Here is a 12,896-nt window from a genome sequence, read left to right as displayed (position 1 = left end):
GTTCCAGTGACCCCATGCTCTACATGTTTTAGACCCTGACCCAGTCCACGAGTAGCTTGTTCATTAGTAAATGAGCTGAATCTGGCGCGCTGTATCTAATCTATGCATTGTGTGGGGTCACAGGACTGTGACTGAGATGAGGGGATACTAAGATGTAGCTCAGGTACTCAACAGACAGGAAAACACACTGAAAGCTACTTTACTAAAACTAGTAATAGAAACTTTTTATAGCTTTTTGTAAGAAGGAAATGTATTAAACATTAGATTCGCTGCATAAGAGGAGCAAGGAATATGTCCAGGTATTGAAGATATATTTTCTCTGAGGAAGATTCAGGAGCTTGGCACTTCACACTTCCATACCTTCCAAACTTCCATACCTTTTCCAAAACGTGCCCATACTTTCCTAGAACATCCAGAACAGCTCAAATAAACAGACATGTGTGTATCTAGGCTTTACAGCACTGAATCCAACTCCTGCCCTTTCCAGCATCAGCTTTATTGATGACTTCTATGATGTCAGTGCAGCCGTGCTAACCTGCTGTCTTTGCCGTTGGGTATGGCCGAGTAGCGGTCAGCCGAGCGCTCGCACACGTATGTGTTTCTTCTGGCCATGCCTCCATTTGTCTGCAAGAACAGGAGAAAGGGGTGAGGGAAGGCATAGAAGAGCACGGAAGCTTTGGACTGAGAGTCTGAACTTTGGGGATTTGTTCACTGCTGCCTAATAAGAGGTCCAGAGAGAGAATGAAAGGGGACATAAACAAAACTATCCTTGCAACAAAACTAACAAAACTATCCTTGCAAGTTCATATATATGTATATATATATATTACCTGCCACTGTAGCTTCTATGTGAGTATGTGAGACGCTGTGAAATGCAGTGTTGGGTGTTTTGCCATATTTCCCTTCTACTGAAGGCAAGCCATTCTACAGGCTGTCGCTGCTGTACCACACTCAGCAAACGTCCTGCTCCGCTCTAGTAAACACACCCACTCACCCAGCCTTCACACTTTTACCGTCACAGCTAAGGTTTCACATACAGACATATGTGACCGTCAGCTCAGTTCAAAACAGTGATGTAATGTCATGTATGACAAACATTACATTTGTGGGTTAGTGACTAATTCGGCAGACTCTACCATTGGCATTAAAAGCCTTTCTGTGGGTTCACTGGTCCTCACGAGAGAAAGCTGGACATTAGCTAAGCCACCAGGCTCCAATAACATTCAGCGACAGGCTCTGAGCTCAAACCTTTATAGTCAACATCCCAACTGTCACATCCAGAGTACAGGCTACGTTACTTGAAGCTTCAAATTTCATCTAGGAAGCTGCTAGGAAATGCAGACAGGCTTGATGCTAACATAACATTGCAAATCCCATTAGCAGGCTAGTAGAGATGAGCATTATTATTAGTATTATTATTATTATTAATGTTGGCTTGATGCTAACATAACATTGTAAATCCCATTAGCAGGCTAGTAGAAGTGAGCATTATTATTAGTGTTATTATTACTATTATTAATGTTGGCTTGATGCTAACATAACATTGTAAATCCCATTAGCAGGCTAGTAGAGATGAGCATTATTATTAGTATTATTATTAATGTTGGCTTGATGCTAACATAACATTGTAAATCCCATTAGCAGGCTAGTAGACATGAGCATTATTATTAGTGTTATTATTATTATTAATGTTGGCTTGATGCTAACATAACATTGCAAATCCCATTAGCAGGCTAGTAGAGATGAGCATTATTATTAGTATTATTATTATTATTAATGTTGGCTTGATGCTAACATAACATTGTAAATCCCATTAGCAGGCTAGTAGAGATGAGCATTATTATTAGTATTATTATTATTATTAATGTTGGCTTGATGCTAACATAACATTGTAAATCCCATTAGCAGGCTAGTAGACATGAGCATTATTATTAGTATTATTACTATTATTAATGTTGGCTTGATGCTAACATAACATTGTAAATCCCATTAGCAGGCTAGTAGACATGAGCATTATTATTAGTATTATTATTATTAATGTTGGCTTGATGCTAACATAACATTGTAAATCCCATTAGCAGGCTAGTAGACATGAGCATTATTATTAGTATTATTACTATTATTAATGTTGGCTTGATGCTAACATAACATTGTAAATCCCATTAGCAGGCTAGTAGAAGTGAGCATTATTATTAGTATTATTATTATTATTATTAATGTTGGCTTGATGCTAACATAACATTGTAAATCCCATTAGCAGGCTAGTAGAAGTGAGCATTATTATTAGTATTATTATTATTATTATTAATGTTGGCTTGATGCTAACATAACATTGTAAATCCCATTAGCAGGCTAGTAGAAGTGAGCATTATCAAACAGGCCACCAAAAGCCATTTGGAAAGTGATCTACATGATTTCTGTATTAAATATGTGTAACGACATGCTTGGAGCATCCACTGTTGAGCTCCTCACCGCTGCACACTAACCACACCCTCTACCCCACCCCCTCCACCGAAACGCCCAAGGAAAAGCAGTGTTCATTTGCATACAAAATCCTTTCGTTCAAAGAGATGTAACAGACAGAACGGCTGAATTAGAGGCGTTTCTGTTTTATATTCTTTACAGCCGCTCATTCAAAGAGCGCAGGGAACTCAGAAGACCCTGATCAGATCAGGAGAGGAGGAAGATCAAAGGAGGGAGGGAGAGAGAGGGAGAGAGGCTGAGAGGTGAGCACTAGACCAGAGCTGTCGCAGTAACTGCATCAATGCATCGCAGGGATTCTTACTCCGGCTGCAGCAGCTGCTTTCTTCCTGTCCTGCGCAGCCAGAGGAGACGCCGGCACGTCCGCCTTGGAGCCGGAGCCCAGCAGTTTGCGTGAACTGTCCCACTCTTCCTTCTGCTCACTCTCCACACAGCTGGCTGGGGTGCGCTTAGTGTAGGACACGGCCGGCGGGACGGAAGGACCCACTGGGAGACCACACACGGACAAACAGACACGTAGATCATATATATATATATATATATATATTAACGATATATTAAATTAAAACGATAATAATAACGATCATGAAAGTACTGATGGATTGAAGCAAAGGCCGGTTTCTTTTTTCAGAAATGACAAAGCGATAAAGCATGAATGAAAATGAAATATTCTCTTAATTAAATATTACAGTTAGAGATGGCACATCAGTATCAGTGGGGTTTGATATCATGGGATATGAGAGCTAAAGAAGAAGAAATCGGATTCAATCCTGTAACAAATCTGCCGTGAAACAGGACTCGCTCACTGTACATGGCGTGATGTTCATTGCCAGCAGTGAAGGGGTTAAGCAGTTCAGTACGATCGCCTATTTTTTTTATGCTCATCTAAGATTTAAGACTTTTTAGAAAGAATCTTAAGATTTTTATTGTTAAACTGCTTTTATATGTTAATTTTTGTTCTGTTCCAAGTAATTCTGGATTTTTAATCTCTTTTCTTAAGAAGAATCTTAAGATTTTTATTGTTAAACATGTTTTTATATGTTAATTTTTGTTCTGTTCCAAGTAATTCTGGATTTTTAATCTCTTTTCTTAAGAAGAATCTTAAGATTTTTATTGTTAAACATGTTTTTATATGTTAATTTTTGTTTTGTCTTAAGTAATTCTGGATTTTTAATCTCTTAAGAAGAATCTTAAGATTTTTATTGTTAAACATGTTTTTATATGTTAATTTTTGTTTTGTCTTAAGTAATTCTGGATTTTTAATCTCTTAAGAAGAATCTTAAGATTTTTATTGTTAAACATGTTTTTATATGTTAATTTTTGTTTTGTCTTAAGTAATTCTGGATTTTTAATCTCTTAAGAAGAATCTTAAGATTTTTATTGTTAAACATGTTTTTATATGTTAATTTTTGTTTTGTCTTAAGTAATTCTGGATTTTTAATCTCTTAAGAAGAATCTTAAGATTTTTATTGTTAAACATGTTTTTATATGTTCATTTTTGTTTTGTTCCAAGTAATTCTGGATTTTTAATCTCTTTTCTTAAGAATCTTAAGAGTTTTCTTTTTTAGACCTGTTTTACGAATCGTTTTGCTTTGTTCTACAGACTGGATCTTTTATGAAGAATCTTTTTTTATTTTTATTTTTTCCTTTTAGATGTATTTTACAGAATTTGTTTTGTTCTAAGCACTTCTGTTTCTCTGTTTCAGAAGAATCTTAGAAGTGTTTTTATACATTCTCTTTTGTTTATTTAAAGCACCTTGAGTTGTCATAAATGTGTTGTGTTATGTAAAAAAATATTATCATTTTACTATTATACTATTATTATTATAATTTTCATCTTCAATTAGCTGATTTTAAAGTGTACTACAAACCTTTATTCCAAAAAAGTCAGGACAGTATGTGAAATACAAATAAAAGCAGAAAGTAGTGATTTGTAAATCCACGTCGACCTGCATTTAAACAAAATCAGAGCAAGGACTTACAACACGTCCAAAAACAGTTAGAACGGGCAATTTAATTCTGGGAATGTTATGGAATCAGGCCATGTAATTACGTTTGGGTGTAAAAGGAGCATCCAGGAAGGGCAGAGTCCTTCGAGAGCAAAGACGAGTTAACAAACAATCCAACAGTTTAAAAGCAACATTCCTCAACAAGCAACCGCAAGGATTTTAGGTATTTCACCCTCAGAAATTTCAGGCAATCCAGACAAATCTCTGTGTGTAAAACCAAAACTTCACCCACTCAGACAGCACTGCGTTTAACACTGGCCTGCTTCTGTGATGGAGATCACTTCATGGGCTGGAAATTCATTCACACACTGCTGACTATAAACCCTGCATTCACCACTGTATCCACAAACGCAAGACTGTAGTATGCACAGCAGAAGCTGGACGTCATATGTCAAAGGTCCTGAACAGCTGCCAACTTCACTGGACTTCTTCAGCTCATTTGAAATGAACTGATGCACAGAGGAAGGGTGCATTGTGCTCGGATGAGTCAACTTTTCAGATTATGGGAATAATGGACCTTGTGTTCTCCAGGCGAAAGAAGAAAAGGACTATACAGATTGTTACCAGTGTAAAGTTCAAAAGCTAACCACTGTCATGGTACAGAGGGGTGTATCACTCACGTCAACATGACAATGACAAGTCACTTTCTGCATGTATTACAACATCAAGGCCATATAATCTGAAGCTACGTTCACATTACAAGCCTCATTGCTCAGACCTGATCCCTCTGACTCGATGGTTCACATTCGTTTAGGTAAGTGAATCAGATCTGACCCTCATGAGCTCCTCCTACTCAGTAACGTCACGTGACTGAATCGCTGCATCATCAGCACAAACTAACGAGCAGAACGAGCTTCGCTGAGAAGATCATTAACTCTGATCAGCTCTCAGCTTCATTATTAGAGCCAGACGGAGGAGAAAAAGGTGAGATGAGCTGCTTTTCCACCGGTTACAGGCTTTGAAGGCTGTTCAGCGCTGTTGCCATGGTAATGCGGAATGATGGAGAAAAAGCTCATTAATTCCGATCTGAGGGTCACATTAAGGTCACATGGCCATGAATCGGATACGTATCTGATCTAGGACCACGTATGAAAGAGGCTCAGGTCGGATTTGAAAACTCCAGATTTGACGCTTGAAGCTCCAGAATGTAACTGCTGCACCATTTAAGGTGGAACGGGAAAATCTGAACAAGAATCTGGAGAATCTCAGACTTCAGCTTCACATCACTGAAGAATTAGGGGGGGTGATAATAAATAACTGCCCCCCCCTTTGAAGGCGTCTGATCCCTAAATGTAACTAAAGCCCAGCAGTGAGGAGCTGAACTTTCCCCTCCTCTGCTGTCCCTGCAGACGGGCAGGGTCGCCTACAGAGCGGCGCTAGTAGCTGTTAATGAAGTGATGCTCTTTTATTAGAGGGTCTCATTTTGTAGGGTAGAATTCAGCCACTACTCCTTGTAACTCAGTTCTAATGGGCAAGGAGACGCTGGAAAATTAGGGGTGTGGGTAAAAATCAAATACACTGAAAAAATGATGAAAAATTCTGCTTTCAAAAGTGGATCAACTGATGTTTTCAGTGCACAAACTATTATTAACAGCTGTTTAAGGAAATGTGATGTAACCCACTGGTAAACATGCTTCGGTATCACATTTGCAATGATTGTATATTAAAAAAAAGAAAAAAGACATCAAATAATGTGGTTTGTACCATGTTTTTCTGAATAGAGGTCAAACAGAATTTACTGATCACTGATTTCTGTTTTTATTAGCATTTCTGTTCCAGCTTTTTTGTAATTGAGGTATTAGACTAATAATATTAGACTGGTTTCACGCTCAAGGTATGGATATGCGTGTTGGAAAAGAAAACATGGTTTTGTGCCATCTCTAATTATAATACGTAAAAGCCAAGCCAAGCAGGGACACAATAAAGCCATTTCCTCCTCATGCTGCAAGGTAAGCCCTTAGCGGCTGACGTTCTCTAAAGGGCTGCCAGGCTGTCGGCCAGCAGGGGGCACCAGACACACTGTGACCACACACAGAGAGCTGGAGAGAGAACCGGGGTTTTGTTACTTTACTTGGTTGCATGTCATCCCCACCATGATCACTGAACCGCCGCTGCTGCTTCTGAGTGGCCGATATGCTGCGCTGAACCTTGGAGTGAGCGGGCGACTGGCTGGAGCTGTTGTTGATGTCACTGGTAGGGCGGGGCCTGGGACACAGATTGCTGTTGGACGATGATTCGCTGCCTTCAAACTGACAAGAAGAAGACAGCAACAAGGAAAAGCAAATTAGTGTTCGGATAAAAGATATTTTTGACAAATAATTAAGCTGGGATTTTCAAGTCTCTTGCTGTGAGAGTGGTAACACTTCAGGATTTGTGGTGTAATGAAGGCGCAGAGGCAGATAAGCTCAGTGAATAAGTGAAAAGGGCTGCAGGGCGCCACCTGGCAGCAGTGCCCTTGGCAGGGATTCACTACAACAGCATATGGAATCTGCTAGATAACACCTGATTACTACGGAACGCTACAGCAACAACATATGTTGATTGGAACGACGGCAGACCTGCCAATCTTGTTATGTATATGTATTGCATATTGCACTGCCGCTTTGTTTATACATCTATACACACTGCTCTGCCGCTTTGTTTATACATCTATACACACTGCTCTGCCACTTTGTTTATACATCTATACATACTGCGCTGCCGCTTTGTTTATACATCTATACACACTGCTCTGCCGCTTTGTTTATACATCTATACATACTGCGCTGCCGCTTTGTTTATACATCTATACACACTGCTCTGCCGCTTTGTTTATACATCTATACATACTGCGCTGCCGCTCTGTTTATACATCTATACACACTGCACTGCCGCTCTGTTTATACATCTATATATACTGCTCTGCCGCTTTGTTTATACATCTATACACACTGCTCTGCCACTTTGTTTATACATCTATACACACTGCTCTGCCGCTTTGTTTATACATCTATACATACTGCGCTGCCGCTTTGTTTATACATCTATACATACTGCTCTGCCGCTTTGTTTATACATCTATACATACTGCTCTGCCGCTTTGTTTATACATCTATACATACTGCGCTGCCGCTTTGTTTATACATCTATACATACTGCTCTGCCGCTTTGTTTATACATCTATACACACTGCTCTGCCGCTTTGTTTATACATCTATACACACTGCACTGCCGCTTTGTTTATACATCTATACATACTGCACTGCCGCTTTGTTTATACATCTATACACACTGCTCTGCCGCTTTGTTTACACATCTATACATACTGCTCTGCCGCTTTGTTTATACATCTATACATACTGCTCTGCCGCTTTGTTTATACATCTATACATACTGCTCTGCCGCTTTGTTTACACATCTATACACACTGCTCTGCCGCTTTGTTTATACATCTATACATACTGCTCTGCCGCTTTGTTTATACATCTATACATACTGCTCTGCCGCTTTGTTTATACATCTATACACACTGCTCTGCCGCTTTGTTTATACATCTATACACACTGCACTGCCGCTTTGTTTATACATCTATACATACTGCTCTGCCGCTTTGTTTATACATCTATACACACTGCTCTGCCGCTTTGTTTATACATCTATACACACTGCTCTGCCGCTTTGTTTATACATCTATACATACTGCGCTGCCGCTTTGTTTATACATCTATACATACTGCTCTGCCGCTTTGTTTATACATCTATACATACTGCTCTGCCGCTTTGTTTATACATCTATACATACTGCGCTGCCGCTTTGTTTATACATCTATACATACTGCTCTGCCGCTTTGTTTATACATCTATACATACTGCTCTGCCGCTTTGTTTATACATCTATACATACTGCGCTGCCGCTTTGTTTATACATCTATACATACTGCACTGCCGCTTTGTTTATACATCTATACATACTGCGCTGCCGCTTTGTTTATACATCTATACATACTGCTCTTCCGCTTTGTTTATACATCTATACATACTGCACTGCCGCTTTGTTTATACATCTATACATACTGCACTGCCGCTTTGTTTATACATCTATACATACCGCTCTGCCGCTTTGTTTACACATCTATACATACTGCTCTGCCGCTTTGTTTATACATCTATACATACTGCACTGCCGCTTTGTTTACACATCTATACATACTGCACTGCCGCTTTGTTTATACATCTATACATACCGCACTGCCGCTTTGTTTACACATCTATACATACCGCACTGCCGCTTTGTTTACACATCTATACATACCGCACTGCCGCTTTGTTTACACATCTATACATACTGCACTGCCGCTTTGTTTATACATCTATACATACTGCGCTGCCGCTTTGTTTATACATCTATACACACTGCTCTGCCGCTTTGTTTATACATCTATACATACTGCGCTGCCGCTTTGTTTATACATCTATACATACTGCACTGCCGCTTTGTTTACACATCTATACATACTGCTCTGCCGCTTTGTTTATACATCTATACATACTGCACTGCCGCTTTGTTTATACATCTATACATACTGCACTGCCGCTTTGTTTACACATCTATACATACTGCGCTGCCGCTTTGTTTATACATCTATACATACTGCGCTGCCGCTTTGTTTACACATCTATACATACCGCACTGCCGCTTTGTTTACACATCTATACATACTGCACTGCCGCTTTGTTTACACATCTATACATACTGCACTGCCGCTTTGTTTACACATCTATACATACTGCACTGCCGCTTTGTTTATACAGCTATACATACCGCTGTGCCGCTTTGTTTACACATCTATACATACCGCTCTGCCGCTTTGTTTACACATCTATACATACTGCACTGCCGCTTTGTTTATACATCTATACATACTGCACTGCCGCTTTGTTTTACATCTATACATACTGCTCTGCCGCTTTGTTTACACATCTATACATACTGCTCTGCCGCTTTGTTTATACATCTATACATACTGCACTGCCGCTTTGTTTATACATCTATACATACTGCTCTGCCGCTTTGTTTACACATCTATACATACTGCTCTGCCGCTTTGTTTATACATCTATACATACTGCTCTGCCGCTTTGTTTATACATCTATACATACTGCACTGCCGCTTTGTTTATACATCTATACATACTGCTCTGCCGCTTTGTTTATACATCTATACATACTGCTCTGCCGCTTTGTTTACACATCTATACATATTGTATGTTGCACTTTGCACAGATCAAAAGATCTCTCTATTCTTTTAATAAATCAGTTAATCCATTGATAGCTCTTTCCACGGATTACTAAATCTGTCCATCCATCAAATAGCAGATCAATCCATGCATGCATTCAGTAATAAATCCCTCCATCACTCCCTTTCTGCCTGTGCCTCATCCAATAAAGCATCATGTTATAAATCCTAAGCTACAATGCTTCGCCTCCGTCACGGTGGTCCGACTGGACTTAACTGGAAAAATCAATAGCATACTTCAGCACGCTACTGCCATCATTCCTGCAGCATCAGCTTGCTCGGGGTGAGAGATAGCACGGAAAGCTCAGCCCGGCCGGTCCGCTCTGCTGTGGAGCAGCTTACTGAAGCTATCTAAATTATATAATAACTTATATAATAAGGCTCAATGACCCGCTCTTTACTTGACCTGGAGATCATTAGCAACTTTAAGGGCAGTTTCTGTTCCTACTTAGCCATGTTAGCATGTCAACGTTCCCTTTAATGTAAATGTTTAGGTATGATGCATTATGGGAATCTAGCCTCTGACTGGCATAGAAATGGCTTAGCAGTGAACAAGATGTACAGTGCTGTGTAGAAATTGGAGACCACCTTTCCGTTATATAACATCCAGCCGAGACTGCCAACTGCAAGTTTTTCAGCATCAGGAAAAAAACAGAAAACAGTTTATAGCTTAAAATGGACGCCTGAAAACCTAATAATCTGGGGAATTTAGATATTAGATTATAATCTTCTGAATTCAGATATTAGATTATAATCTGATGAATTCAGCTATTAGATTATAATCTGGGGAATTCAGATATTAGATTATAATCTGCTGAATTCAGATATTAGATTATAATGTGCTGTATTCAGATATTCTGGGGAATTCAGATAGTAGATTATAAACTGCTGAATTCAGCTATTAGATTATAATCTGCTGAATTCAGATATTAGATTATAATCTGTTGAATTCAGATATTAGATTATAATCTGCTGTATTCAGATATTAGATTATAATCTGCTGTATTCAGATATTAGATTATAATCTGGGGAATTCAGATATTATATTATAATCTGCTGAATTCAGATATTAGATTATAATCTGCTGTATTCAGATATTAGATTATAATCTGCTGAATTCAGCTATTAGATTATAATCTGGTGAATTCAGTTAATAGTTCAGAATCTGCTGAATTCAGCTATTAGATTATTATCTGATGAATTAGGGCCAGGGTGAGGGTTAGGATTAGGTTGTGTATTGAGGTTAAGGTTAGGATTAGGCCCAGGGTGAGGGTTAGGATTAGGTTGTGTATTGAGGTTAAGGTTAGGATTAGGCCCAGGGTGAGGGTTAGGATTAGGTTGTGTATTGAGGTTAAGGTTAGGATTAGGCCCAGGGTGAGGGTTAGGATTAGGTTTTGGATTGAGGTTAAGGTTAGGATTAGCCCAGGGTGAGGGTTAGGATTAGGTTGTGTATTGAGGTTAAGGTTAGGATTAGGCCCAGGGTGAGGGTTAGGATTAGGTTTTGGATTGAGGTTAAGGTTAGGATTAGGCCCAGGGTGAGGGTTAGGATTAGTTTGTGTATTGAGGTTAAGGTTAGGATTAGGCCCAGGGTGAGGGTTAGGATTAGGTTGTGTATTGAGGTTAAGGTTAGGATTAGGCCCAGGGTGAGGGTTAGGATTAGGTTTTGGATTGAGGTTAAGGTTAGGATTAGCCCAGGGTGAGGGTTAGGATTAGGTTCTAAGTGGTCTTCTCACAGTGGAAGGATGGACAGAAACACCCGTGGATCTTCTCTCTCTCAGAGATCAAAGTTTTCAGTGCTGTTTATCTGATGGGGGCAGTATTGGGGTCGACCAGCTCTTCCAGGTGGTTGTTAGGAGGACAATTTTCTCATTTTTCTCACTTGTTTTCAGTTTAACACTCTGCTTCTTTATGCAAGTGGATTATTTTAAATCTCATCTCAGAAATACTTCCTAAAAAAATCTGAATGGAAATCAATTAAATCAGCAGTGGCCTCTGATTTCTGCAAATCACTGTTTATCGCCACAATAATCTCTGAAGCTATTATTAACACAGTAGCACACATTTCCTCTCGCACACTAACCTCCGGGGTTTTTCTGCCCAATAGGAGGTACGTAGCCATGACCTCATCGTATTTCTGTCCCACAAGGGCCTCCGTGATCTCATCCTTCGGGAATCCCATCGTCACCATCAGATCTGAGGAACACACCACAGAGAGATGAGCTCTGAAAAGACGACGCCACTTTCAGCACCGCAATCAAATCAAGGGTTCCATATAGCACCAAAAAGGGTTCTTCTAGAACAACAGGTCTGTACAGAAGCACTAACAGCACTTTTTCCATCAATCCGAGGAACGATGCAAAGAACTCCTAACCATGCAAAGGGTTCTTTGAGCATTCACGGTTCTACACAGTACCATTTTCTTTTGTAGGAGTGTAGAAAACAGACTGAACTGAGCGAGTATGATTCAGCCATCAGCTCCCTACCAAGTTTTATTTACTGTTTACCACATGAATGGATGAAGTATGTCCTGTAGACTCTGTAAAACTGGTCTCAAGTCAACAGAAAGGAAGGTTCTAGCCAACAACTAACGATAGACATGACGTCAAGCAGCCCAACAGATTGCAGTGTTTGTCCCCACCACAAGATGGCGATGACGAGCCATACACAATGTGCCATTACTGAACCAGGGACTGCGCTCCTCAAACGAGCCGGATTTAATACAACACAAATCGAGCCGAATTCTGCAATTCAACAAACGTGCAGCAACAAAAACGTTCCCAATGCACTTGAGAAACAACAAACATGACCCACAGATTTGGAATATACTCTGGTGCTGAGGCAAGGAGCTGAAAGATGAATGAATTTAACAATGAATGCACTGGGATATTATAAATAATAGCCAAGGGCTTTCATCACAAATAAACACACATTAAGAAGATTTTCTAGACACGTCAGTTAATTACATATTCAAAAATTCAATCATTACTACAAAACTAATAATATACAGGCTTGATTTGTGATTTGATTTTCCCTCTGAAACTATATACTGTCACGTAATATATACCTGCTGTATTCGTCAGTGCTGTAAAATATTATGACGTAGTTCTGTTTCTGAGCCTTTTTGCTTTGG

The 12,896-nt window shown here is 39.5% G+C and overlaps 1 protein-coding gene across 2 annotated transcripts in view; it reads right to left on the bottom strand.

Annotated features, from left to right (window-relative positions):
- LOC108414040 (serine/threonine-protein kinase MARK1-like) overlaps positions 1 to 12,896 on the bottom strand; it is a 97,872-nt gene that overhangs the window by 14,817 nt on the left and 70,159 nt on the right. The window contains exons 11-14 of one of the 2 annotated variants that reach the window (XM_017686808.2): positions 11,847 to 11,959; positions 6,562 to 6,739; positions 2,786 to 2,967; positions 536 to 624 (exon numbers count right to left, since the gene is read on the bottom strand). In XM_017686808.2, the coding sequence (XP_017542297.1) occupies positions 536 to 624; positions 2,786 to 2,967; positions 6,562 to 6,739; positions 11,847 to 11,959 (562 nt within the window). The remainder of the gene's footprint in view (positions 1 to 535; positions 625 to 2,785; positions 2,968 to 6,561; positions 6,740 to 11,846; positions 11,960 to 12,896) is intronic. The other variant, XM_017686809.2, reaches the window with a different exon arrangement.

This window comes from Pygocentrus nattereri, chromosome 22 (genome assembly GCF_015220715.1).
Source record: "Pygocentrus nattereri isolate fPygNat1 chromosome 22, fPygNat1.pri, whole genome shotgun sequence".
Lineage (NCBI taxonomy): Eukaryota > Metazoa > Chordata > Actinopteri > Characiformes > Serrasalmidae > Pygocentrus > Pygocentrus nattereri.
The sequence above is the reverse complement of the archived record's forward strand: the minus strand, read 5'-3'. Positions and strand labels throughout refer to the sequence as shown.